Source organism: Anolis carolinensis, chromosome 4 (assembly GCF_035594765.1).
Source record: "Anolis carolinensis isolate JA03-04 chromosome 4, rAnoCar3.1.pri, whole genome shotgun sequence".
NCBI classification, from domain to species: domain Eukaryota; kingdom Metazoa; phylum Chordata; class Lepidosauria; order Squamata; family Dactyloidae; genus Anolis; species Anolis carolinensis.
Window position 1 is genome coordinate 218,279,559 of NC_085844.1, and position 27,596 is coordinate 218,307,154.

The 27,596-nt window shown below is 41.8% G+C and overlaps 1 protein-coding gene across 3 annotated transcripts in view; it reads left to right on the top strand.

The window, feature by feature from the left end:
- Nucleotides 1-19,743: 19,743 nt before the first annotated feature.
- tgif2 (TGFB induced factor homeobox 2) overlaps nt 19,744-27,596 on the top strand; it is a 29,183-nt gene continuing 21,330 nt past the window's right edge. Inside the window, exons 1-2 of one of the 3 annotated variants that reach the window (XM_008110015.3) lie at nt 19,744-20,022; nt 25,093-25,331. In XM_008110015.3, coding sequence (XP_008108222.1) covers nt 20,004-20,022; nt 25,093-25,331 — 258 coding nt within the window. In that variant the 5' untranslated portion in view covers nt 19,744-20,003. Of the gene's footprint in view, nt 20,023-21,384; nt 21,541-22,018; nt 22,316-25,092; nt 25,332-27,596 lie in introns of those variants that run through there. The other 2 variants (XM_008110016.3, XM_008110017.3) reach the window with 2 other exon arrangements.

Consider the following 27,596-nt stretch of genomic DNA (forward strand, 5'->3'; position numbering starts at 1 on the left):
GGGCGTATGCAGGCAAGTGGCTGAAGCATGTTAAAACATTTCATGGGAGGAACTCTTAGTGCCTGTTAGAAACCAAAGTCATGCTTTTTGTGGGATTTAGGTGTTGTAGTGCAAAAGGTAACTGATTTTAATATTGGCGCTACATAGGGCTGTTTTCTGATCATTTGGCTGTAGCTGCTGGGAAAAATTATTTGCTCATAAGTATTTAATAGAATTTTTACAGGTCCTACCTCTTGCATGCTGGAATCATTTGGGCTGAATGGGCTTAGAAGTAAACACTAGCATTTGTGGACTTGAGTAGATTTAATCAAATATATGATATTTGATTAAATCTACTCAAGTCCACAAATACTAGTGCTATAAATCAAAATGGGGCAAAAATTACTTTTTTGACTACAAGTCCCACAAATCCTCCAGCTAATCCTGTCACCTTAACAGACCTGAATGAGGTGCAGTGTTGTCCCCAGGATTTGGAACTTCCTTGGGATTGGGGGTTGGGATGGGTCCATCCTCATTTCCTCTCTGTCGGCTTGTGAAACTTTTTGATTATGATAGGCACTTAGGAATGGACTGTGAGGGCTTTTAATAAGGTTTGTCGCATGCATTGTTGTCTTTGACTTTTTAAGAGATTTGTTTTAAAAGGGTTTTAATTCTAAAGATAAATTGCTTGCTCTTTAACAATACTTTTTCACATTTTCAACCATGCATTTTTTTACAATCTGTATTTTGCTTACAAACCATCTTGGGGGAAAGACGGGATTTAAGGAAAATATGAACCACCATTTTGATGCCACTGCAAGGAGAAAATGGGGTGATGGCGACAGGGGATAGGGAAAAGGCAGAACTGCTTAATGCCTTCTTTGCCTCGGTCTTCTCACAAAAAGAAAGCCATCTTCAACCTCAGCAACATGGAATGGACGAAGGATTGGGGGAAATCCAACCCCAAATAGGGAAACAAGTTGTCCAGGAACACCTGGCCACTCTAAACGAATTCAAGTCCCCAGGGCCAGATCAGCTACATCCAAGAGTATTGAAGGAACTAGCGGAAGTTATTTCAGAACCACTGGCAATCATCTTCGAGAGTTCTTGGAGAACAGGAGAAGTCCCAGCAGATTGGAGGAGGGCGAATGTGGTCCCTATCTTCAAGAAGGGAAAAAAGAACGACCCAAACAATTACCGTCCGGTCAGCCTCACATCAATACCAGGCAAGATTCTGGAAAAGATCATTAAGGAAGTGGTCTGCAAACACTTAGAAACAAATGCGGTCATTGCTAATAGTCAACACGGATTTACCAAAAACAAGTCATGCCAGACTAATCTGATCTCTTTTTTCGATAGAGTTACGAGTTGGGTCGATACAGGGAATGCCGTGGATGTAGCATATCTAGATTTCAGTAAGGCCTTCGACAAAGTCCCCCACGACCTTCTGGCAAACAAACTAGTAAAATGTGGGCTAGACAAAACTACGGTTAGGTGGATCTGTAATTGGCTAAGCGAACGAACCCAAAGGGTGCTCACCAATGCGTCGTCTTCATCATGGAAAGAAGTGACAAGTGGAGTGCCGCAGGGCTCCGTCCTGGGCCCGGTTCTGTTCAACATCTTTATTAACGACTTAGACGAAGGGTTAGAAGGCACGATCATCAAGTTTGCAGATGACACCAAACTCGGAGGGAAAGCTAACACTCCAGAAGACAGGAGCAGAATTCAAAACGATCTTGACAGACTAGAGAGATGGGCCGAAACTAACAAAATGAAGTTCAACAGGGACAAATGCAAAATACTTCACTTCGGCAGAAAAAATGGAAATCAAAGATACAGAATGGGGGACGCCTGGCTTGACAGCAGTGTGTGCGAAAAAGATCTTGGAGTCCTCGTGGACAACAAGTTAAACATGAGCCTACAATGTGATGCGGCAGCTAAAAAAGCCAATGGGATTTTGGCCTGCATCAATAGGGGAATAACGTCTAGATCCAGGGAAGTCATGCTCCCCCTCTATTCTGCCTTGGTCAGACCACACCTGGAATACTGTGTCCAGTTTTGGGCACCGCAGATGAAGGGAGATGCTGACAAGCTGGAAAGCGTCCAGAGGAGGGCAACTAAAATGATTAAGGGTCTGGAGAACAAGCCCTATGAGGAGAGGCTTAAAGAGCTGGGCATGTTTAGCCTGCAGAAGAGAAGGCTGAGAGGAGACATGATAGCCATGTACAAATATGTGAGGGGAAGTCATAGGGAGGAGGGAGCAAGCTTATTTTCTGCTGCCCTGCAGACTAGGACACGGAACAATGGCTTCAAACTACAGGAAAGGAGATTCCACCTGAACATCAGGAAGAACTTCCTCACTGTGAGGGCTGTTCGGCAGTGGAACTCTCTCCCCCGGGCCGTGGTGGAGGCTCCTTCTTTGGAGGCTTTTAAGCAGAGGCTGGATGGCCATCTGTCGGGGGTGCTTTGAATGCGATTTCCTGCTTCTTAGCGGGGGGTTGGACTAGATGGCCCTTGAGGTCTCTTCCAACTCTACTATTCTATGATTCTATGATTCTATGATTCTATGATTCTATGATGCCGTATTATGCTAATTACTACTAATTGATTCCTGGTTTCTTGGCAGAATACCAAATTGTTGATAGTCCAAACCATCAAGGGTGCATCTACTTTGTAGAATTAATGCAGTTTGATATAACTTTAACTGACAAAATGCAATGCTATGGAATCCTGGGAGTTGTAGTTTTACAAGGTTTTTAGCCTTCTCTGCCAAAGTGTGCCTTCCATGATTCCATAGCATTGAGCCACAGCAGTTAAAGTGGTGGCAAACTGTATTAATTCTACAGTGTAGATCAGGGGTCCTCAAACTTTTTAGGTGGAGGGCCGATTCACAGTCCCTCAGACTGTTAGGGGGCCAGACTATGATGAAATAGTCGAAAATTAAGATTGTTGTTGTTGTGTGCCTTCAAGTAATTTCAGACTTAGGTCAACCCGAAGTCTAAAGTTTAGGACCTTGGAGGGCTGCATCTGGCCCATGGGCCTTAGTTTGGGGACCCCTGATCTATTCTATCTCATAAGACAATAGGTAAGGAAAGGGACCCTCAAAGGCCATCTAGATGATCTCATCAGGCCATCAGAAGACCATAGATAAGGAAAGGGACCCTCAAAAGACCATCTAGATGGTTTCATAAGACCATAGAGAAGGAAAGGGCCCCCCAAAGGCCATCTAGACAATCTCATAAAACCATAGAGAAGGAAAGGGACTCTCAAAGACCATCTAGACCAGGGGTCCCCAAACTAAGGCCCGGGGGCCGGATGCGGCCCTCCGAGGTCATTTACCTGGCCCCCGCCCTCAGTTTTATAATATAATATATTGTACTATATACATATAATATTGATCATAATATTATAATGTAATACAATATAATACTAATAATAATACCATATAATAATATTAATTATATATTCTATATTACATATAATATTACTAATAATATTACAGTATAGTGGTATAGTTCAACATAGTAATATATAATGCTAATATTGTGCTATGCTAATAATATAATATATTTTATGTACATATAATTTGTAAGCCACTCTGAGTCCCCTTTGGGGTGAGAAGGGTGTGATACAAATGTAGTAAATAAATGCAGAAAATAATAAATAAATGAATAAATAAATAAATATTAGACTTAGGCTCGCCCAAAGTCTGAAATGACTTGAAGGCACACAACAACAACAACAACAACAACCCTAATTAACTTGACTATCTCATTGGCCAGAAGCAGGACCACACTTCCCATTGAAATCCTGATAGGCTTATGTTGGTTAAAATTGTTTTTATTTTTAAATATTGTATTGTTCTTTCATTGTTCTTGCTGTTGTTGTTGTTTTTGCACTACAAATAAGACATATGATGCAGTGTACATCGGAATTTGTTTATTTTTTTTCAAATGATAATCCGGCCCCTCAACAGTCTGAAGGATTGTGGACCGGCCCTCGGTTTAAAAAGTTTGAGGACCCCTGATCTAGACAGTCTCATAGGACCATAGGTAAGGAAAGTGACCTCCAAAAGCCATCTAAATGGTCTCATAAGGCCATAGCTAAGCACAGAGACCTTCAAAGACTATCTGGACGATCTCATAAGACCATAGGTAAGCAAAAAGACCTCCAAAGACCAGGTAGACTTAGGTCAACTCTAAGTCTAAAGTTTAGGACAGGGGCCAGCTCAATGACCTTGGAGGGCCGCATCCGGCCCCCGGGCCTTAGTTTGGGGACCCCTGGTGTAGATGCACCCCTTGTAAGTAGACAGTAATAATGATGATTGTAATGACTAAGAGATAACATTTTCAATGTGTTATAAATCTGTGCCAAAAAGAATCTCTTTGTTATTGTGGGGAGAATTTATGGAATCATGATCTTATGATGATTTAAAGTGTTTTGAGAGACATATTACTTCTCATTGTGGAAGTACACACATTTTGTGTAGTACTTACCTAGAATTGTAGAATCGAATCAATCAGAGTTGGAAGAGATCACATGGGCCATTTAGTCCAACCCTCTGCCATGCAGGAAAAGCACAATCAAAGCAGCCTTGACAGATGGCCATCTAGCCAAACAAGTCCTGCAGAGTGCATTTTGGACTGCAGGCACTCACTATAACACCCCTAGAGCTAAGCCCTCAAGGTGAATCCGGATATTTAACCAGACTTGTGTCAACGGACCCATTCTAGCATTCTCTGGCTTCAGTCATTTGTAAAGCTATTGGGTCCTAATTGCTTCTTAAAAACTAAATCAATCTCAAACACTTGGTATTGCAACACTATTACTGGAAAATCCAGCACTTCCTCATCAAGATTTCAACTAACCTCACAGGGACTGGGGAATTTAGAAAAGGTTGGTACATGACTTCATTCTTCCTGATGATCAGAAATTCCCAGGACTTTGATCCTGTCCTAGCAGCTGTAGCTCCAGAACAAAACCCGGTGTTGCAGAAAATACAGTTATCAGTTTGACACTGCTGCCACTGATCTCTCAAATTCCCTCCCACTGCAATCCAATGCATGTCTTTTTTTTAAAAATAGATCTTCTTGCTCAAAGAGTTCACTTCCATATTAGAGGTATAGATTTGCAGCCTTTAAAGATTTGAAAAAACACACACACTAGTATTCCTTATCTGTCTGGGATCAGAATTGTTTTGGATTTCAGATTTTGGAATACCCATACTGTATTTGCATGTACAAATTTGAGATATTTTGGAGATGGGACCTAATTCTAAACATGTTTCATATATGCCTTAAACATGTAGTATGAAGGTAATTTTATACAACATTTTAAAAAATTTTGTGCATAAAACCAGGTTTATGCACATCGAACCATTAGAAAGCAAAGATGTCACCATTTCAGCTCCCCACATTCATAGTTTTAGATTTTGGAGTATTATGGATTTCACTATTCTGGATAAGGGATGCTCAACCAGCATTTTCCTCCTGTTACTGCCTCCTGCAGAAGAACTGTGTTTTAGATTTGGACAAATACACTTTAATACCCTTATTTGGTCTCACATCATATTGATTAGCTTTTAGGATGTCATTGCTTTCTAGCCAAACCTACCTTACAAAGTTGTTATTGTAGAAACAGACAATCAGTAAAGTAGTGAAAATATTAAACTTTACATTTTAAAGCTGCTCTTATTCCATAGATTTCTGCTCCCCCTTATCATTGTATCATTGCAATGAAATACTCTACTAGTGGGTTAGATAAGGGTTAGACTAGAGGGTTAAACACTAGATGGTAATTGGCCTCAAACAAAATCTTTCCACGTTCTTCAAATTAAATGCTACTGAGACTAAATTTGGACCCTTCCATATATAACTACAAATCCCATCATTCTACTGCAAAGTTTTGAGACTATGGGAGATGTTTTCCAACACCTAAAAATGCCCAAGATTAAGCAAGGCTGTCCATTTGAGCAAATACTTCATAGTGGTTGTATGGCGGGGATGGGAAACCCCGAAGGGAATCAGTTACATTTCACTATTGAACCCTATGCCATGCTAGATTGACCATCACATAATTTCCAGTTTAATTTTGGTCAATGTTTTGTTTACATTGGGTCATTGGGAATGTCAGAGAATGATGGGGATGACTGTTTTGCACTGTTTTAGCACTGTTATTGGCCATTTATGGAGGTGGATCACTTTTAAGGGTTTTTTAAATAATAGGGCGATCTGGAGGCTTCAGGGGACTAAAATGCCATTCTAAAGTCATCTTGCAGCCTGTAAAGTGTACTTTCCCCATTCTTAATCCATGCCTTCCAATTGACAGGGAAGCCCAATGAATTCTTTGCTGCCCCACATTTTCAGTTGCTTTTCAAATGTCCCAGTTTCTCCCTCTTCCTCCTTTGTCCTCAGTTTACTTCAGTTGTTGTCAACTGAGTTCAAACTGTGCACTTAGGCCCCTTCTACACTGCCATATAATCCAGATTATCAAAGCAGGCAATCCACATTATCTGCTTTGAAGTGTATTACATAGAGTTTCCACTGCCATATAATCCAGTTCAAAGCAGATACTCTGGATTTTATATGGCAGTGCAGAATGGGCCTCAGGTAGCTCACCAGAAGAAAGAAGAAAGATGGGACAGAATTCGACCCTTCCTAATTGACTCAGACAAAAACTAATATCTTGACTTCACTCTCATAGTTGGAGGGTATGATACTGTATAGAAATAAATGCCATGAGTAGAGCTTTACTTAGCATTATTAAGATTAGCATTTATATATTGGGGGTTTGTCATTTTTAATGGTTGAGGCTGACTTGGTGGCAAATTTATAAAGCAATTTTCAGTCCACTAGGATTTCTGAAGGAGAGTAAAAAAGAATTAGAGTAAGACATGGGAGGTGGGTAGGCTTGATAACTGGTAGTATGATGAAATAATTTGTTCAGCAGAAGCTTGGTAATAATGGAGAACTAAGGATGCGAGATTTTAACTAGAACTCTGCTCATATTTTTTTCCAATATCATTTTTTCTCTATGCAGCTACATGGGATATGGCATCTCTTCTGTTCAAGGAACAAATGAAGTCTTAGAGTCACTTGGCTTTTTTTGGGTCATCTAGGACCATGATAGGTGGGGGATTCTGTGAGTTGTAATACAAAAAAGAAATTTTTCAAAGTTCTGGATCAAATTTTATTTGCCACAGTGACCATTCAGTGCTTTGCCATTCTTTCAGATTAATCTGCTTTAAAGGGCTGCTTGAAGATAAAATAAGAGGTAAGAGAAGCATATATTCTGCCTCAAGGTCCCAGCAGACAAAGGCTGATCCAAGATGCTTTGCCTTCTGTAGTGAAGGACAAGGTTCCATTGCTTGCTCTATTCCATGTACTGTATAGAGGTAGAATGGACCAGAAGTTGAATTTAACTTAATCATATTTAAAGAATCATATATTCTCCTCCACCTGAAGGCAACACGCTTATTGAGGAGGACAAGGTCAAGAGGTGTGGCCTCCACATTTCCACCTTCCAACAGACGAGGAACACCTGGACAGTTCAAATGAATCAACTACAAAGCTTTCCTGGCCACTTCCAATATTAATTGACTGAGACAAACACTTGTTGTTGTTGTTGTTGCTGCTGTGTGCCCTCAAGTTGACTCTAACCAATATCTACTCTATCTTAGAGTTTTATTCAGAGGAGGCTTGCCATTGCCTTCTTCTAAGGCTAAGAGAATGTGATTTGCCTAAAGTCACTTAATGGACTTCCAGAGCTGAACTTCCAGGATCCTAGTTCAGCTCTCAATGCCGCACCTTAAATAACAATGCTAGCAATTAACATAATTCATCATCTACACAATAGCCCTACTTTAGGCATATTCAGAAACACATTAGGCTGGAACAGTTCCATTATATCATGACTAAAAGCAGTTTGTGGGCCTATTGTCCACTGGTTTGTCTAATCCTAAAGACATGTAAAATAATGGGCAACAACACATCCCTAAGGCACTGAAATGTGCATCTTTTCTGGAATGGGCTGAAGCCCTTCTTCCAGTCTCATCAGGTTTGCAGGCACACCTGTTGGTTTACTAGCACTGGCTTTTGGTCTAGCTGTTTTGAAGCCTGGCCATTTTTCTGTTGTCAATCCAGATAAAGAGCTTTTTTTTCCAGGTGGACTTTTGGCAAGTGACTCGCTGGTGAGAAAAGGTGCTTTTAACAGGTGGGTGAACTACTGTTTTTATTGACTTCTTTTACAATTTGGTTTAAATCCAATACCTGAACATTGTAAGTTGTTTACTTGTTCTTTAATATGATGGTGTTCTGTGTTTGTATCTTTGTATTCAGTCTCATTGTGAGCTGCTTCACAATACAGCTTGTGGAGAAAGGTGGGATCACCTAATGGACACTCACATAATGAGTGTCCATGGTTTGCTGGCATCTAACAGGAATATGAAGTGGGCTTCCAGAAACCAATAGTTTAGCTAACATAGAGTTAGGTGAGGGACACTTCTGCAAAAAAATGTGATATGCTCTGATGACCCCCCTTCTTCTTCCACCGTTGACTCCCAAGATGCATTCTGCCACTTCCAATTGTCAGTTTGCTGCAGATCAACTTTGGTTCCACCCTTTTAACCGATTTCCCTTTAAAATCTCTTGACATGTCGCACTTTTGAAGAGAGGATGAAAGTTTTCTCCAACCTGGTGCCCTCTAGATGGGTGGTTCAATAAAACTCCCATCATCCCAAGCCATTTGGCTATAAGCCCGACATCTGAGGGGATGATTGGAGTTATATTCTGGCATACCTGGAGGCTTGATTATAGTTTCTCTACAGGGCCTGGACTAAATCTCCCCCCAACCCCTCATCGCTGGACTCTTGCCCTTCTCTTTGGAGTCACTGATTAACTGGCCTCCCTACCACCTTTCTCTCTGCACCTTCCCTCTCATCCTCTCAACCCCCAACAGTTCAGAAAGCAAACAGAGATTCCAGGGGATGATGATTTATTTACCAGTCTGATTGGAAACAAAGAAAAGGGCAACCCAGCAAACACAAGATGGCAGTGCTGGAAGAGGGGAAGCCTGAGCCAAACCCCCCCCCCCATGGATTTGTGATTTGAAGTGTGTGTGTGTGTGTGGGGGGGGGGTCAAGCAAGACAGAACCATCTCTTTTATGAAGCCAAATATTTTTCCTCAACTAGGAAAAAATCATTTTGGAGACTAGAATACCCAGAGTCTGTTAGCCAGTGGCCCTGATGATTTGGCTATTCTGGGAACTATAATTCAGACCAGTAATGTTTTCAAATTCCATTATCAAGGATATTTCATCTATGTTACCTAGCTAGTGCTAATTACAGAGCAACATTTAAGTGTTGGTTTGAGTGTTGGACAATAACTCTAGAGACCAGGGTTTGAATCCTCACCTGGCCACAGAAGCTCACTCAATATCCTTTGGCAAGTCACACTCTCTCAGCCTCAGAGGAGGCCAAAGTCAAATCTCTCTGAACAAATCTCATGAAAACCCTTAATTTCACCTTGGGGTGCTATAAATGACTTGAAGGCACACAACAACAGCAATTCAAAAGTTGAGCTGTCATAGTGTGGAATCAGCAGCAAAACAATTGCAGTGGAATGAGCATTCAGAGAACTGAATTAAAGTATTGAAGGTTATAGTTGTATCCATCTGTCTTCACATAAAGATCAAAGCATTTGAAATACTGTAATATTATTAAAATATAACTTGTTTATTTGGTGAATTTATATCTCACCTTTCTTCCAAAATGAGATCTATTTGCTCCCATTATGCTGTCAATAATATTTAAAACAATTTAAAACATACTTTAAAAAACAGTTCAGAAATAACACAGCATAGTCCTTAGGAAAGGATTTTGAAAGCCTAGGAATAGCTTTTGTGAAAGGGCTGCCTTCTGTTTCTCATGGGATGTACCTGCAAGGATGTTGTGACTGAGAGAAGGATCTCACTTGAAAATCACATGGCCCAGGAAGACTCATGTGGGAGAATACGGTATGTCAGTTTAGACTTAGGGATTTATATGTACATACTATCCAAAGGCCTGTTTGGCAAGGATAGTCCTTATTAATCTTCAACCCCCCCCCCCCCCCCACACACACACACTTTTTAAAATATGCTTTTAAATTGTTCCAATCTCTCTCCTTATCTCATTTTCCTCCTTTGTCCTCAGCTTACTTCAGTTGCTACAAACAGTTTGAAGTGCAAAAGTAGGGTTGCACTCAACTTGGCTGTGGAGAAGGGGGTGAATTTTTTGCTCAGGCAAAAGTAAACTACTGAAACTTTTAGTTTATGCATTCTTTCACTGGCAACTTTTGCCATCTTGAACACACACTTGTTGCTTAATTTTCAGCTATGAAATTCTGTTGGTTATGTAGGTATTACATTTTCTAGTTGTTATTTCTGTATTTTATATTTTTAATGCACTCCACACCAGGACTATAAAATGGGTATAAAAATCAAACATTTACTGGAAAAATATCAGCATTTGCAAGGCTTGCAAAACAGGCTGATTCCCTTTCAGTGGAGTACAGCTGAAGGATTTTCTGCAGAGTCCACTTGCTATTAGATTTGTGTAAATGTGTGGTGTTCATAAACCTTTTACTGTTGCCAATTTTTGGTGAGCCAAGGGGACCTCATTTGGGGCCAGATCCCACTTTTTAAGAAGCAACACACTATATCACTCCAAGAACCTCTGTTATTAGGTAGTTTCAAAGGAAATAAAAATAAAGTTAATGGTTTGATGACAGACTATTAATAAATCTACATAGAGCAGAACCTGTTCCTCCTGCTTGGCTCCTCATCAATTAGGTTAATAGCTCAATGTTTTTGTTATCTTTAAATTCTAAATGAGAGTCTTTCAGGTTCTATTTTGGCACAATTTTTGATTTAGTGTTCTTCTTTAGCTTTCCTCTATTTTTATACTAGAGCTTCATGATCTGCCACAATCTGATCCTGATCTTAGTTTTGCAGAGAGAATGGAGTTTCTTCATCTTTTGCTTCTGATTAAGTAGTCTATCTGATTTCTATATTGGCCATCATTGGTGGCTTGAATCATGTTTTTGTAATAAACAAAATATTGGCATCAGAAAATTCAACTGTTTCATTTCTTGTTCCAAAGACAAATTCTCCTACAATGTTTGGTACTCTGTTTCCTACTTCTGCTTTCCAATATGCCCTGTTTTGCTCTGTGATTAATTTTCTCCTTGACTCCAGTAGAGAATCTTTCAATTTCTTCTGCTTCTGTAATTGGAAGATAGTTATATTTATAGATTTCCCTTGAAATCTTATTGGTCATTGCATTACATCCACTGACAGCTTTTGTTACGTATTTCTTCACTATTAATACCCCCATTTCTTCTTTGTTTTTCACTCTGACTCAGTTATCTGACTCAAAGTATGTCATTTCTGTCTCCTTTATCTTGATAACCCCCATTATTGCAATCTTTGTATGTTCATTTCTTTGTTTAACAGTGTCTGGGTTCTATGATTTATACTTCTCACATTCCATGTTTCTATAATACATGCTGCACAGTATTGGACTTTCCTTTCACCTCTTAGCATGTCAATAACTGGACCTCCAGGTGCATCATTAGCGAGATATATATATATATATATATATATATATATATATATATATATATACTGCTTTTTCTCCCCTGAAGAGCACTCAAAGCGGCTTAACAAAAAAGCATCAGCATAACAATTTAAAATATATAAATATGTGAACATTAAAACAGGATTAAATATAAACAGTATTAAATAATTCCCCAGTTTAAAACCATTAAAACGAATTCAAAGTTAAAAACCACAGCACCCCTTGAATTGATCTTAAAAACAGGGTCTTATATTAATTTTTGATCCAAAAGATGCTTTCGAGCTTGTTTTCAGGGGCAGTCTTATTTTTCCAAATTGACTTTTTAAATGAACTATATCTAGGGCTTATTTTTGAAATAGGGCTTATATTTCAAGCATCCTCAGAAATGCTGAAAAATCATTATAGGTCTTATTTTTGGGGTAGGTCTTATTTTGGGGAAAACAGGGTTGTACAGTAGTTGTTTTCTGCTGTTCTTCAATACATTACTGAGCGCTTTCTGACCTGAGTGTCTCATTTTCTAGTAGAATCATAGCGTTGGAAGAGACCTCATAAGGCCATCCAGTCCAACCCACTGCTAAGAAGCAGAAAAAACACATTCAACACACCTTCGACAGATGGCCATCCAGCCTCTGTTTAAAAGTCTCCAAAGAAGGAGCCTCCACCACACTCCGGGGCAGAGAGTTCCACTGCTGAACAGCTCCCACAGTTAGGAAGTTCTTCTTAATGTTCAGGTGGAATCTCCTTTCCTGTAGTTTGAAGCCATTGTTCTGCATCCCAGATTCCAGGGCAGCAGAAAACAAGCTTGCTCCCTCTTCCCTATGACTTCCCCTCACATATTTTTACATGGCCATGTCTCCTCTCAGCCTTTTCTTCTGCAGGCTAAACATGCCCAGGTCTTTAAGTTGCTCCTCATAGGGCTTGTTCTCCAGACCCTTGAATATTTTTGTACTATTGCTTATTTCAGTTTGGATTGTCTTATCATACGGTTTTCCTAGTAAAAGATATGCTAAAGAAAGTTTACCATGCCTCCTTCTGCACAGCACTGGCATGTGCTAGTTATGGTGCCACTGCTGTTGTTTTTGGGAAATCCTCTGCAAGTGCCAAGTGCCACCATCCACTACTGCTAGTGGCCAGTAGCTGTTGGACATGTTTAGTCTGGCTCCTCAGCAAAAGCCTGTCTGACACAGGAAACTTTCCCAGCAACTCTGCTACTATCAGCAAAACTTCTTGCCACATAGAAGCAAACACTTATCAGAAAGCATTTCATATTTACTGTTAGTTCTGATGCTACTGCCATTGGTTAGTTCAAATCAAGTGTGCCTTTAAACTTTTCTGCTTTAGAAGTGAATGTTTTTAGATTCTTTCAGTTTGTTCATGCTTGGGGAAGAAGTCATATTCTCTCTTCCTTTTTCTCTGTCTCAGAGCCCTTCCGCACAGTCATATAAACCAGAATATCAAGGCAGATAATCCACAATATCTGCTTGGAACTGGATTATCTGAGTCCACACTGCCATATAATCCAGTTCAATGTGGATTTTATACAGCTGTGTGGAAGGGGCCTCAGAAGGGGCAAATCACCTGCTTTTAGAATGAAAAGCCAAAACAAAAAGCAGTAAGAGAGGCAGGCAATTCTGTGTCAGAGTGCATAGAATAGTGGCTTGTGGGCTAATAGGCTACCAAGGAGCACAGCAAAAACATTTTCTTGCGAACATGCGCAAGGCCAGGCTGCACAGTAGCAATCCTTTCCCCCCAAACTTTGGCCAAGGAGTGCTGTCACAACTACATTTCTAATTAGTATCCTTTATTTTTTGATTGATGCTCTTGAATCTCTTTAGGTCACTTGTTGATGAAAAGGATGAAGTGCCCAAGCTCTGCTTCGCCTTTGGTAGGCATTGTCCACACTATTCAGTTCCGTTCTTCCTACTAAAGACATCTAAGGGGTGTGAGGAGGGGACCCCCCTCCTTTACTGGATCTCCCTTCTTTCAAACCTTTGCTAGCTTCTAGCTAATTGTGTGCAGTCCTCCCACTAGTCTTAGCCGGATTCATCAGCCCCCACAATGGAGATAATTAAGTCACACACCATGGGAAGCCGAATTCAGAATCTAATCCTGTTCCCATGACAGTTAGTGGCTTTTCACAGAAAGAACTGTGAGTCAAGAGGAATGGTCAGGATTTGAGGATGATGTTTTTGAAATGGTGTCCAGTATGTCAGATGGGGAAACGACTGTAAAAGGGGCTCAGTTGCTTAGATGCTTTGTCCACAAAGGTTTTGTTGTTGTTGTTGTTACTGTTATGTGCTGTCAAGCTCACTCTTATAGTAATCCTATCCCAGGGGTTTCTTGGCAAGATTTTTAGAGGTTTGCTTTTCCTCTGAGGCTGAGAAAATGTGACTTACTCAAGGTCACCCACTAGGATTTCATTGCTGAGCAAGGATATGAACCCTGCTGTCTCAGAGTCCTAGTCACAACATTGGGTCCCGTACAAAAGGTCAGCTCTCCTTGTGGCTCAGAGAGGGTTACAATATAGCTAAAAACACATAACTATTATATAAAAACACGTATTAAAACATATTTCTGCAAAATACATATATTAAAACACACAGAACAAAGATTAAAATATAGTGAACACAAGACGGGAGTTTAAAATTCATGATTAAAACTGACTCAGTTGGCCTACTGGTAAAGATAGGTCTTTGAGTTTTAAATTCTGACAGGCTCATTTCAGTTTTGGAGGTCTTCTGGCAGGCCGTTCCACAGTCTTAGGGTGGCTGATGAAAAAGTTCTCAATAAACACTCAATAAACAGGCTGTTGTCAGTAGGTCCTTGTTCTCTGCTGGGGTTTGGTTCCAAGCTGCCCTCCCTGTGGCTGCTCCATTCTCATCATTTACAGTGTCATAGTAAAATAGGATTCCTTATACGGCAAAAAAAGTTTGCCTTTTTCAAAAATATTTTCAAGCAGTAGATCGTTGAATCCATGGATAGGTTTTTGGGGAGATCGTCCATTGATGCTCTTAATTCACTAAATTGCAGTACATTTAATTAGCCATCCAAGGCTTGCCATTGCTTGAGGAAGAAAGTGATGTGTTGCTGTTCCACCCATTTTTGCAGCGGCTCCCACTATGGGTGTGTGCCCACCAAACATGAATCTGCCTCACTTTCTTTGCATATGGCATAGTCCTTTGCAATGCCACCCTGTGTGTGCCTTCCACTGCCTCGGCCATCTCACCTTCTTCATTTATGGATGACCCTTGCCCATTCTTAGCAGCCATGCAGCCTATTCTACAGAGAATGGTTCTGTATTAGAAACTACTTTTTTTCAGAGCTTAAAAGCAAATACAGTAGAGTTTCACTTATCCAACACTCGCTTATCCAACGTTCTGGATTATCCAACACATTTTTGTAGTCAATGTTTTCAATACATTGTGATATTTTGGTGCTAAATTCGTAAATACGGTAATTACTACATAGCATTACTGCGTATTGAACTACTTTTTCTGTCAAATTTGTTGTATAACATGATGTTTTGGTGCTTAATTTGTAAAATCATAACCTAATTTGATGTTTAATAGGCTTTTCCTTAATCCCTCCTTATTATCCAACATATTCGCTTATCCAACATTCTGCCGGCCCGTTTATGTTGGATAAGTGAGACTCTACTGTACTACCATTCTCATCACCAATGTGGGAAACTATGGGAGGCTAGAAGGCTGTGTTAACTCCCTAATGGACCTTAAGACACATTTCCACTGCATGCCCCATAAAAACAAAGAAACCAGTGTTGGTTCCCAAACACCTTCTATTACATGGAGGCATTTTTGCCACATTTTTGGGTCTGCCTGTTAGTTTCTGTTCACTTCACTTCTTGTTTTAGGGGAAAAAACTCCAAAGCCTCCAGCAAATGAAATATCCTCTCTTTGGCTTCTGTTAGATCATCTTTGATTCCCTGAACCTATTTACAAAATGTCTAAAATCTGCTCAGATCAATTTTATTAAGGCGCAAAATCAACAAGTCCCTTGCCATTTTTCTTTGTAACCCCGTTTTGAACACATTTTTTAAAAAAATTAACTTTCTGCAACCTGACAAAAAAAATGGTTCAGGGCCGCCCAAAACATAGTGGAAATGCTTCTCAGATCTGTCTGGGCATTACGCAGCCACATGAGTGGTATCCTTGCTCTGTTTCTAAATTCATTCAGCCAGCTTGCTCTACATAGCGCTCCCCATGGACAGTGTGTATTTCACATGCTGTGAAGGAGTCTTCTTTCTTCCACTGCCCATCACATTTGTTAATTTTGAAGTTTCAACATCATCCCTTTGCAGCAAAAAATGACAAAGATATACTTTTAAATATTTGCATATGTTGGATCCTTTCTTGGATGGTTTATCATAGGGATGTGAAGACAGAAAGGAAATAACCGTGTGCTCATTTGCAATGCTGACTGCACTTGTCAGTTTCTTCCTATTATTATGTGGCTTTTAATGGTAGAGGGCCTCTTTCCATAATAAAAGCACAAATGTAGTTTGTTGAAGTTGCCATGCCAATATTTGAGGAGGAAGAAGAACCCTTGAGTTTTTATTCTACATTAACCCATGTATGTTCCTAGTTGAATGCTTTGCGATATTACTCAGCTTAGAGAAGACAACCAGTCTTAATTAACCAGTTTAATTAAAATAATGGGATTAGATAAATAAAATTATTGATAATTTACAGAGTCCTTTTTTGTAACCATGTATAATATTAAAGCCTTAATTCTATATTTCATGAGAAATCCAAAACCACATTTTTCTGGCAAATAAGCGGGCATATGATTTCAGAAAATTTTTGGCTTTGATTTGCAAATTAATTTGGCAGAAGACTTATTTCTGTGACAATTTATTGCATTCAGACCTAGCTATTCCTACAGTAAAGCCACTGAAAAAAAGAAACTTGAGTTAATCTAAGTCAGTGGTTCTCAACCTGTGGGTCCCCAGGTGTTTTGGTCTTCAACTCCCAGAAATCCTAACAGCTGGTAAACTGGCTGAGGCTTCTGGGAGTTGTAGGCCAAAACACCTGGGACCCACAGGTTGAGAACCACTGGTCTAAGTTAAGCTGAACTGCTTTTGTACTTCAGGATGAAACTTAGATCTGACTCAAAACACAGCATGCCTCCTTGGAATGAGTCTTCCACAGAACCAGATTGTCACTCAAAATAGGTTGCATCCTGCATCCAAGACTACTGGGAACTGGTGGAGGGGCATGATCTCCCCTTCCACCCAATTGGTACAAACAAATGTTTACTGCCTACCTTCAAACCACTATTTAAATTAGATTTGATTAAGTTAAGTGAAGAAGACAGAATATTGATGAAAAAATAATGTATTGGAAAAATAATTTTAAAATTAGTGGCATCAGATTTAGCAAACAGACATTGTAGCTGCTTTCTGATCTGGTGAAAAACCCAAATGCATGTTGCAATTAATTGATTCCTATCAAAGTCCCAAGAATAGTGCCCACCTGCCCCCTTGTAGATAGCAGAGTTTTGCCTGACAGGTCACGTTACTTCCAAGATGTGACTTGACAACGCTTGGGTTGGATCACAAGTGGAACTGATCTCAAGTAAATTGAAGCCTAGCTTAAACTAATACAAAACCCAAACAGGTGGTGATGATGTGTGTGACTGGTGGTGGAGAAGGATATATACACACCTGTGCACACACACATAGTATTGAGCTTTCTGAAAGGTGAGCAGGGTATGTGTGTAACAAAATTTTAATATGTACAGTAACAGGTACTATTTGAAAAAAGAAAAGCAGTTTGGGAAGGAAGGAGTTTTGGAGCACAAAAACTTAATGTTTCTTTCCTCCAAATTCCTTCTAATTGTTGCATTTTCCCCTGGGAGGGGAGAGACAGTGAAAGAAGTAAATATATTTTTTGCATCTCATTTTCTAACCTGTCTGAAGCTACTTAAAAAATGGCTGTTAATTCTGTTCAGTTTATTTGCATGTAAAAAGAGTGGCTTGAGCGTTTGACTTTGACCCTAGAGACCAGGATTTAAATCCCAGTTCAGCTTTGAAACCTACTGGATCACACTCTCTCAGCCTCTTCTGAATAAATCGTGCTAAGAAAACCCTGTGCTAAGTTCATCTTAGGGTTGCCATATGCAGGAAGCACATGATGGCACACAACAACAATGCATTCTTACGCTGATAAGGCTTTGATCAATAGAAATACTAAGTTTCTAGAGCAGACTTTTCAAAGAAATAGTCCTAGTTGAAAACAAATTACCAAGTTATTTTTAATCTTATATTTTCCTTTTACAGACATGTTTTCTTTTTGTGTCTTGTAACATGTATCTGAATATATGTGAGTGATTGTAACAAGTTTATTATTTGAATAGAGCTGTTTGATTTCACACAGAATAAGGTGTGTTTACGCCTGACCAATTTCAGTAAGAGTTTAAGGCAAAGGCCTGAGGCTGCATACTAAATTTGTGGGCCATGTTTCCCAGTAATGTAGATTTCTAGAGGGAGAACCTCTCTGGGAACCTCTAAGTCCTCCAGTGTGATTCTATGATTAATTTCTAGCAAAAGTTGACCATAGAGACACGTTGAAGGACTTAAGAGATTCCTGGGGTAATATTATGTTGTGTAAAAAAAGAGGTGAGGATATAAAAATATGATAACATTATATGTGTTTTAATTTTGTGTGGTCTTGTGCCCCTAACCCAGTGGCTCCTAACCTGTGGGCTATGGCGCACTGGTGGGCCAAGCGTCCTAAAATAAGGGCCACAGACCCCAAAGTAATAATAATTAGCTCTCATTGCCACACATCAGTTGTAATGAGAAAGCAGCCCTTTGTAAGACCTTGTTTAGTCTCCCCAAAGTACAGTAAAGTTTCACTTATCCAAGCCTCGCTTATCCATGTTTCTGGATTATCCAAGCCATTTTTGTAGTCAATGTTTTCCATATATCATGATATTTTGGTGCTAAATTCGTACATACAGTAATTACAACATAACATTCCTGCGTATTGAACTGCTTTTTCTGTCAAATTTGTTGTATAACATGATGTTTTGGTGCTTAATTTGTAAAATCATAACCTAATTTGATGTTTAATAGGCTTTTCCTTAATCCCTCCTTATTATCCAAGATATTCGCTTATCCAAGCTTCTGCTGGCCTGTTTAGCTTGGATAAGTGAGACTCTACTGTAATTATAATAATTATTATCAAAGACAAATCTGAAGTTGACCAAAAACTGATTTGTAACCCTTTTGGTACTAATTTTGAAGAGTGGTCCCTGATAATAATAATAATAATAAAACTTTATTTATACCCCGCCACCATCTCTAATTTTGAAGAGTGGTCCCCTGATAATAATAATAAAGGTTGGGAACCACTGCCCTAACCCCTGCATATTGGGAGGGGTGGGTTTCTGTATTCATGAAAGCCATTCCTAAAATTTCCTCCCTAAAATCCTTAAGAGTTCCAGCATTTTAGCTTCTGTGGGGTCAGCATCTATTTTCCTCCTAAAACCTGTAACTGGAATTAAAATCTGGATTGTAGAAGTACAACCCTATCCAGAAGCAAGTCTCAGTTGTTTTTGTTTGGACTTGGGAAGACCCTGCAAATGAGGGGCCTCCCAGACAACCGGAGCCAAGAGGCCTCCTCTCCTCCTAAGGAGATGTGGATGGGATTGCAGCCTTGCACACAATGCTAGCCAAGGGGGCAGGCAGGCAGGCAGACTCCCACGTAAGCGTGCTCGCTTCTTAGAATGATGCAAAACCAAACTTTCCCCGAAATGGTTGCAAGATGAGCGAGTGAAGTTTTCAAAAGTACCGCGTGCATTTGTGTGTGTGTGTGAAATCAAAAGCCCCAGTCCGTTTGTTGTGATGCTGTGCTGGGAGATTTCCTCCTCGTGGCTTCCCTGAATTGGCGACGAGAACAACAGAGGCAAGGAATCCACCGACTCCTCCTGGAAACGAGGAAGGAGCGGGAGGCGAACTTTTGTTTTCCCCCCTGAAGAAAACTTTTGAGGGGCAGTCTCTCCTCCTCCACGGCCTTTTTGAGGAGGGGGCGGGGGGGGGGGGAGGTTGTTGTGTTTCTCTCCAGCCTGGAGCCACCCATTACAAAATAGAGAGGGGGGGGCGTGGGGCCTTCCTTCTCCTCCTCTTTCAAGTGGCTGCTCGGATCCCTGAGTGGCGGAGGGGCGCTGACGTCACTGCCCCCCCTTCCCGGTGGGCTCCATCCCGAGCTGTCAGAGCGAGAGGCGCAGGTTCGGCAGCCAGGACCCCCCCTCGCCGCCCCCTCCCCTCTTTCTCCCTCGGGAAGCAGCAGCCCACGCGTTCTGGGCACGCACAAAGGGGGCCCAACGCGCCTCCCCCTCCCCTCGCCAACCCTGACCCGAAAGCCCGGCGCCAGGAGGAGGCAAAGGATGAAACACACGAGGAAAAGTAAGTGGGCCTCCAGGGAGGGGAGCTGCTCTCCCAAGTTGGGCTCGCCCGCGCGTGCTCCCGACCTCTGCAAAACGCCGAGCGTCTTTTTCGGTGGGGAAGAGAGGCACCCGTTTCTCATTTTTTTGAGGGGGGGGGGTGTGTGGCTCTGACACGGGACTGTGGGGACGGTTTCCATCCGTTTGCGTTGCGCGTCTCTCTCTCTCCCCCCCCCCTCCCTTTGCCTCTTTTGGAGAAGCGCTTCAACTTTGTACAAAGTTTCGTGGGTAAAAGAAGTCAGCTGGGAAGAAAAAGGGGGAAAGGGCGGTGAAAGGGGCGGCGAAGGAAGGAGAGAGCCGAGGAGGAAGGGGCTCTTTTGTTCAGGGCACGTTGAGGGAGGCAAAGCAGAGGCCCCGCAAACTTCTCCTGCTTGAAGCGACGCTGCCGCCTTTGGCCCCCCCGCAACACGGATCTCATCCCCAGAAGGGTTTCTTTCAAAGCAGTCCAAGCCCAGGGCTTTTCCTCTTGTCTCTCTCTTCCTTCCCCGGCTTCTCTTGACTTTGGCATATGTCTCTCTCTCTCCCTCTTGATCCCAAAATGGCAACTTTCCCAATTCTCTCTCCCCCCCCCCTCCCCAAACAGACAGGCAAGCAGAGCTCCATCTGTGGCTTGTTTGGAAGAGAGAGAGAGAGAGAGAGAAAAGGGGGGGGGGGTCTCCCATCTTTGGGACTTCTTTTGGGAAGTTTTGTGCAGAAGTTGTAAACTGCAGACTAACTCAGCCAGAGAAGTCAGCCATAGCAGAGCCCTTGATTTTCTAACCTTAGAATCAGATTATGATTTGAGAACACAAATGCTGGACCACTCTTAACACCCGTGTCAGACTATACAGAGAAGGCACTGAAATCCACAAGCATGTGGACAATTTCAATAGTAAGGAGGAAACCATGAAAATGAACAAAATCTGACTACCAGTATTTAAAATCCCCCCGACTAAAATCAGGACAGTAAATAAAGAACAACACTTTGAAAACAAAGACATTCCATGCATGAATCAATCAATCAGGGCCAGCTGACATCTCTCAACAAAGGATTCCCCCAGGCAGGAATCAGCCAGGCTTTGAAACATTCAGTGCTAATCAAGGTGATTAATTACAATATTCACACTTGTCTCAAACAGATAAAGAGTTCTTTCTCCCATCCTGGACTTTCTATAGATGTATAAACCCCTTTTGCCTAGTTTTCAACAAACCTCACAATCTCTGAGGATGCCTGCCATAGATGCAGGCGAAACGTCAGGAGAGAATGCTTCTGGAACGTGGCTATACAGCCCGGAAAACTCCCAGCAACGCTGTAAAGTGACAGTTTGGGGGAGGGGGGAGGGAAAGGAGGAGGAGGCGGTGTTTGGGAGGAAAACCCGGGTAACGCGTGGGGCGGAGGGGAGGGGGCGGCGGCGAGGAAGGGACGGAGGCGTAAGTTCCTGTTTCTTTTGGAACAAAGAGGACTCTGTCGAGGCATCTGTCACTCCGGCGAAAGTTGGCGGTGCGTGTTTGTCTGCCGTGCGGGGTGTCCCTCTTGGCCTTTGGGTGTCCCGGGAGCCCCTCTGTGGCTGGGGGAGGGCTGGCCCCTTCCCGGGAAGGGCTTTTGGGGGGCCGGAGGGGTCGCCAACATGGAGCCCCGGCTTGTTTTGCGCGTCTGGGATTTAAAGGCGAGGATGGCGCTGGAGCGGGGCTGAAGGGACTCGAGCTTCCTTTGAAACTTCCCCGGAGTTCATGGATCGCGTTTCCTTTTCAAAACGAGGAAGGAAAAGGACTCGCTGGGCTCTTACTAAGTTGCAAAGTTTGAGAGAAGGAAGCCAAGGCAGTGTTGGGACTGATTTCTGCTTGTTTTTTGCCGCCTCTGCGGAGGGGGTGGGGGACCGAGATCGGCTTTCCGTGGCATGCTCTTTGTGTCGGAATGGCCGCTTGTTGCTGTTTTCCCTTCCTTGGGCTCCTTTCTTTTTTGCTCTTTGTGAGGGCTGTTCGCTTTCCTCTCCCTTCCCTTTGTTTTCGGGTGGGCGTTGGGAAGAAAACACCCCAAAGCAATGTACTTTTGCGTCGAACTTCACACTTTGTATTGTTTCATTTCCCGACTTTGCCTTTTATTGAAATTTCGTTGTGTTTTTGGGTCCCAGCCTCCCCATGTGCAGCCGGGGGGAGGGAAGGGTAGGAGCAAAAAGAGAGAGAGAAAAGGCCCCTCCTCCATCCCAGACTGGAAACAAGGAAAGAAAGAAAGAGAAACCCTCCCGCGTGGAGCCAGCAAACTGCCCCCCACCCTGGTTTGTTGCCGCCTGTTGTATCCATTGGCTTTTCTGGGAAATTAGGCACGACGTCTTGCCATTTCCCCTCATGCTTTGGAGCAAGGGGGAGGCCAGCCTGCATTTCAATGGACTTGGAGTTGCCTCGGGTGGTGTGTGCTTGCCTGGCTGGCTGGCGTGGCGGGAGCGCGCAGGACTTGTTGATCTTTGAATGCCTGCCTCCAAACAAAACCGGCCGCATGTCTGCCAAGCCAAGCGGAAGCCCATGGAAATCCCCTTTCTCTTGAGCCAGGCCTGGGCAAACTTCGGCCCTCCAGGTGTTTTGGACTTCAACTCCCATAATTCCTAACAGCCTACCGGCTGTTAGGAATTATGGGAGTTGAAGTCCAAAACACCTGGAGGGCCGAAGTTTGCCCAGGCCTGGCTTAGACAGAGTGTTATATATTGGGTTGCTATGAGTTTTATGGCAGGCACCCCTAGGCAAGTGGGGTTTATATATCTGTGGGAGAAAGGAACTTGTCTGTTGGAGGCAGGTGTGAATGTTTCATTTGACCAGCTTGGTTAGCATTGAAAAGCCTTGCTTCAAGGCCTGGCTAATTCCTGCCTGGGAGAATCCTTTGTTGGGAGGTGTTAGCTGGCCCTGATTGTTTCCTTTCTGGAATGTCCCTGTTGCTTTTTATTTACTGTCCTGATTTTACAGCCCAGAAAACTCACAGCAACCCAGTGATTCCAGTCATGAAAGCCTTCGACAACACATGTACAGTAGAGTCTCATTTATCCAAGCTTCACGTATCCAAGCTTCTGTATTATCCAAGGGAGTCTGCCTTTTAGTAGTCAGTTTTTGTAGTAAATGTTGCAATGTTTTGGTGCTAAATTCGTAACTACAGTAATTACTACATAACATTACTGTGTATTGAACTTCTTTTTCTGTCAATTTCTTGTAAAACATGATATTTTGGTGCTTAATTTGTAAAATCATAATGTAATTTTATGTTTAATAGACTTTTTTCTTAATCCCTCCTTATTATCCAAGATTTTTGCTTATCAAAGGTTCTGCCAGCCCGTTTATCTTGGATAAGTGAGACTCTACTGTATATATTAGTTTTGGATAGCATAGAAAAGGGGGCAACACCCCTGTGGTGGTAGTTTTGCTGTCTGTGCCCTTGTTCAGAAGATTTCACCTCATTTTCTGTCCCTGTGATCGTTGGATTTGAAAAAAATGGCTTGTTGCTGAACCAACGATTGGTGATAAGGCTTCAGTGGAGACACCTTTTTCCCATGATAACTCTTCCAGGAGTGGGTTTCCCTTTTTAGGAGTAGATTTCTCTCATTTTCTGTTGTCTCAACCCCATTCTTAAAGAGTTGTTTGTATGTCAGATATTTGTAACCCTGGGCTTACCTGTATTTGAAATCTCGGTCTCCGTGATATGCAGGGGAGGCCCTTCTCTCAGTCCCACCACCATCTCAAGCACGATTGGTGGGGACGAGAGAGAGAGAGAGAGAGAGAGAGAGAGAGAGAGAGAGAGGGCCTTCTCAATGGTGGCTCCCTGGTTCTGGAATACCCTCCCAAAAGATATTAGGTTGCCCCCCACTTTCCAACCCTTCCAATTCAGCCTAAACAAGCCTTTGACCTCGAGTAGGCTGCAATGGGCCCATATGAGGTTGACGCTCAAGCACTTTAGGTTGTAAATTGATGGCAGCTATTTTTATCTGCAGGCATTCTGTGTTTTAAATTGAGCAATTTTATCTTATGCTATGTGTGTTGGTAATGGTTGCCATTATAATTTTATGTGTTACTGTTTTATACTTGTGTACTGTTTTATATGCTGCATCCCGGGGTGCCTTGTGAGCTGCCCTGAGTCCCTTCAGGGAGAAGGTGGTGGGATAGAAACAAAGTGTATTATTATTATTATTATTATTATTATTATTTGTGTAGTCTAGGGAAAATGGCTGTACAGGCAGTTCCCAAGTTCCAAACACCCGACTGTTCAGAATGAAGGCCAGACAGCAGAAAGTGAGAGAAATCTACCCCTAAGAAGGGAAATTAACTTCTAAAAGAATTTTCAAGGGGAAAAGGGGTCTCTACTGAAGACTGGGATATTTTTATTATTTTTTTGCCTTTTCCAAATTATTTTTTTAAATTGGATTTATGTTAAATAATAAAAAACACAATGAGAATTGGCAATTATAATAGTTTAAGGGGCATGTCAACATTTTAAAAAAAGAATGCAAGGATAGTTCCAGAATTGGAAAAAGAAAGGATGCAGGCTTCAGAATCCATTGAAATTGTTAGATCTGCCCAAGGTTTGCCTTAAGGACATGAGCCACATTTGAGAAAGGATAAGTTTCTGAAACATGTTTCCATACATTTCAGTGAGGTATAGCTCAAGTGCCATTGTTTATTACAAAGTGGTAAAGCTTTGTAACCTGATTTTAAAAAAAACAAAAACACAGGCCTGTTGGGTTAAGTAGAACACATGTTTCCCTTTGTTTGGTCATGCAGCATAGAAAGTACCTGGCGCAAGATGAGAGCAAATGTAGGCCTGGACTCTAGTTCGCACTAGAGTAGACCTTTTGAATCATTTGGTGAGTCAGCATGTCGATTCCGATTCTGTGTTGTAGCTAAGGCTCACAACAGAGTTCAAGCCATAGTTCCCTTATAGTTGAGAAGTGTTCCTCAGCTAACAAGATGAAATTGTTTTATTATCTCTTTTTTTCTTTGCTGTGATTAGTTGCAGGTGATATTCCTTAATGTGCACACAGTTGTACTGACGTATTCATCTTGTATTATCTTCCAGGCTTGAACCAGGACAAGTCTGCCAGCAGCTCCACCATGTCAGACAGTGACTTTGGAGAAGACGATGGGAATATATCTCAGGATCCATTGCAATCTGGTAAGAGGAAACGAAGGGGCAATCTCCCAAAGGAGTCAGTGAAGATTCTCCGAGAGTGGCTGTATGAACACAGATTCAATGCGTATCCCTCTGAGCAAGAAAAACTCAGTCTTTCTGGACAGACAAGCCTCTCTGTTCTCCAGGTAAGAACCACTGTATGGTTGTTTCACAGCAAGTTGCCCTGTGGTGATGGGTTGTGTAGTTCATTACGGCTCCTGTTCAAGTTTAGATGTTGTTTGTGTGCCTCAAGTTGTTTCAACTAATGACAGCCTTATTTTATGATGACCCTATCACAGGGTTTTCTTGGCATGATTTAGTCAGAAAGGGTTTGCCTTCTGAGGTTGAGAGAATGTGGTTTGCCCAGGTTCATTCAGTCAATTTCTGTGGCTGATCAGGAATTTAAACCCTGGTCTCTGGAGTCCTAGTGCAGTGTTCACACCACTACACCACACTAGCTGTCAGTACCCTCGCCTAAAGGAAAATAACAGTGGGATATAACATGGATAGAAGTTGGACATTTAAGAAATGTCCCCAAAGTTTTCCCTTTAGTTGGGTCTATGGCTTCCAGCCAGTAGAAGAGACTGCCCAAGATGGCTTCTGTTGATTCTTTTGCATCTATTAAAATCATTCTGTTGATATCTGTTAGGGCAAATATGTCGTTCCCCTTCCTGCTGAGACATGGTTGGAGTGTATGTCCCATGACTCCTCCCTATTGGATATGCTGACTGGTACTGAAGAGAGTTGCAATCCAACTGCATTTTGAAGGCCAAAGATTACTCACACTGGTGTAGGAGTACCATGTTTTTCTTCTGCTTTCTGCCTTATAAGGGATAAGCATTCTTTGCTTTGTGTTGGAACTGAATCCAAATGATTCCTGTCTGCAGAAAAGAGCTATTTCTTTCTCGGTTGCTCTTGATGTATTTTGAAATCTGTTTTGTACCCATTTGTTCTGATGCCTGAATAATCCTTAATATAATGTTTTTAGACAGAAAATACAGATTTCAAAGAGTTTTAACAAAAAAGTCACATAGCCACTTTCTGTTTTGATTGCTCTCTTCTTCCCTTCTTAGGCTCCTTCCACACAGCTGAATAAAACCCCCCATTTTCGACTTTAAACCGGCAGTGTGGAGTCAGATAACCCAGTTCAAAACAGATATTGTAGGAATTTCTGCCTTGATATTCTGGGTTATATGACTGTGGAAGGGCCCTAAGTTTCTTGTTCTGTTTTGCTGGACACCTGGATTAAAGAAATTGAGAAATTTGAAATCTTGTATAATATCTTAGGGACACTTCAGTTGTTTCTAACAAAGTTATTAGCTGTTTTCATAGCATGTATTCATTTTCACATTTCACTTACTAGTATTCAGAGTGGATAAATTTAATATAGTGGGATGATCTTAAACTTTTGGTTTCTTTCCCAGATAAATAACCTAGGTATCTTTTGGTTGCTGTGATGCAATTTGGTGGTGTCAAGTCTTATAGAGGCTGAAATAAAAGTTCGGAGGTAGAGATCTGGTGAAATACCGCTGGTGCAGAGATCCAGCAAACTTGTTTACAATGAGTGCTGTAAATAGTGTATGGTGCATTTGAATATGGTCAATAATTTGTGTCATTATCTATCCATGAGCCATACCTTTCCTATTTGCTGATATTTGCATGATGTGACATCCCGGACACATTTAGAGTGGGAGAAAAATCAATTGGAATAAGCAACATGGGGATGCCAGTTTGCATGTTTCAAATGGCAAGTAGTAATGGATAATGGTACCAGCATGGTGTAGTAGTTTTGAGGTTTAGACCGTGATACTGGAGGATCAACTGGGAGGGATAGCTAACACTCCAGAAGACAGGAGCAGAATTCAAAACGATCTTGACAGACTAGAGAGATGGGCCAAAACTAACAAAATGAAGTTCAACAGGGACAAATGCAAGATACTTCACTTCGGCAGAAAAAATGGAAATCAAAGATACAGAATGGGGGACGCCTGGCTTGACAGCAGTGTGTGTGAAAAAGACCTTGGAGTCCTCGTGGACAACAAGTTAAACATGAGCCAACAATGTGATGCGGCTGCTAAAAAAGCCAATGGGATTCTGGCCTGCATCAATAGGGGAATAGCGTCTAGATCCAGGGAAGTTATGCTCCCCCTCTATTCTGCCTTGGTCAGACCACACCTGGAATACGGTGTCCAATTTTGGGCACCACAGTTGAAGGGAGATGTTGACAAGCTGGAAAGCGTCCAGAGGAGGGCGACTAAAATGATTAAGGGTCTGGAGAACAAGCCCTATGAGGAGCGGCTTAAAGAGCTGGGCATGTTTAGCCTGCAGAAGAGAAGGCTGAGAGGAGACATGATAGCCATATACAAATACGTGAAGGGAAGTCATAGGGAAGAGGGAGCAAGCTTGTTTTC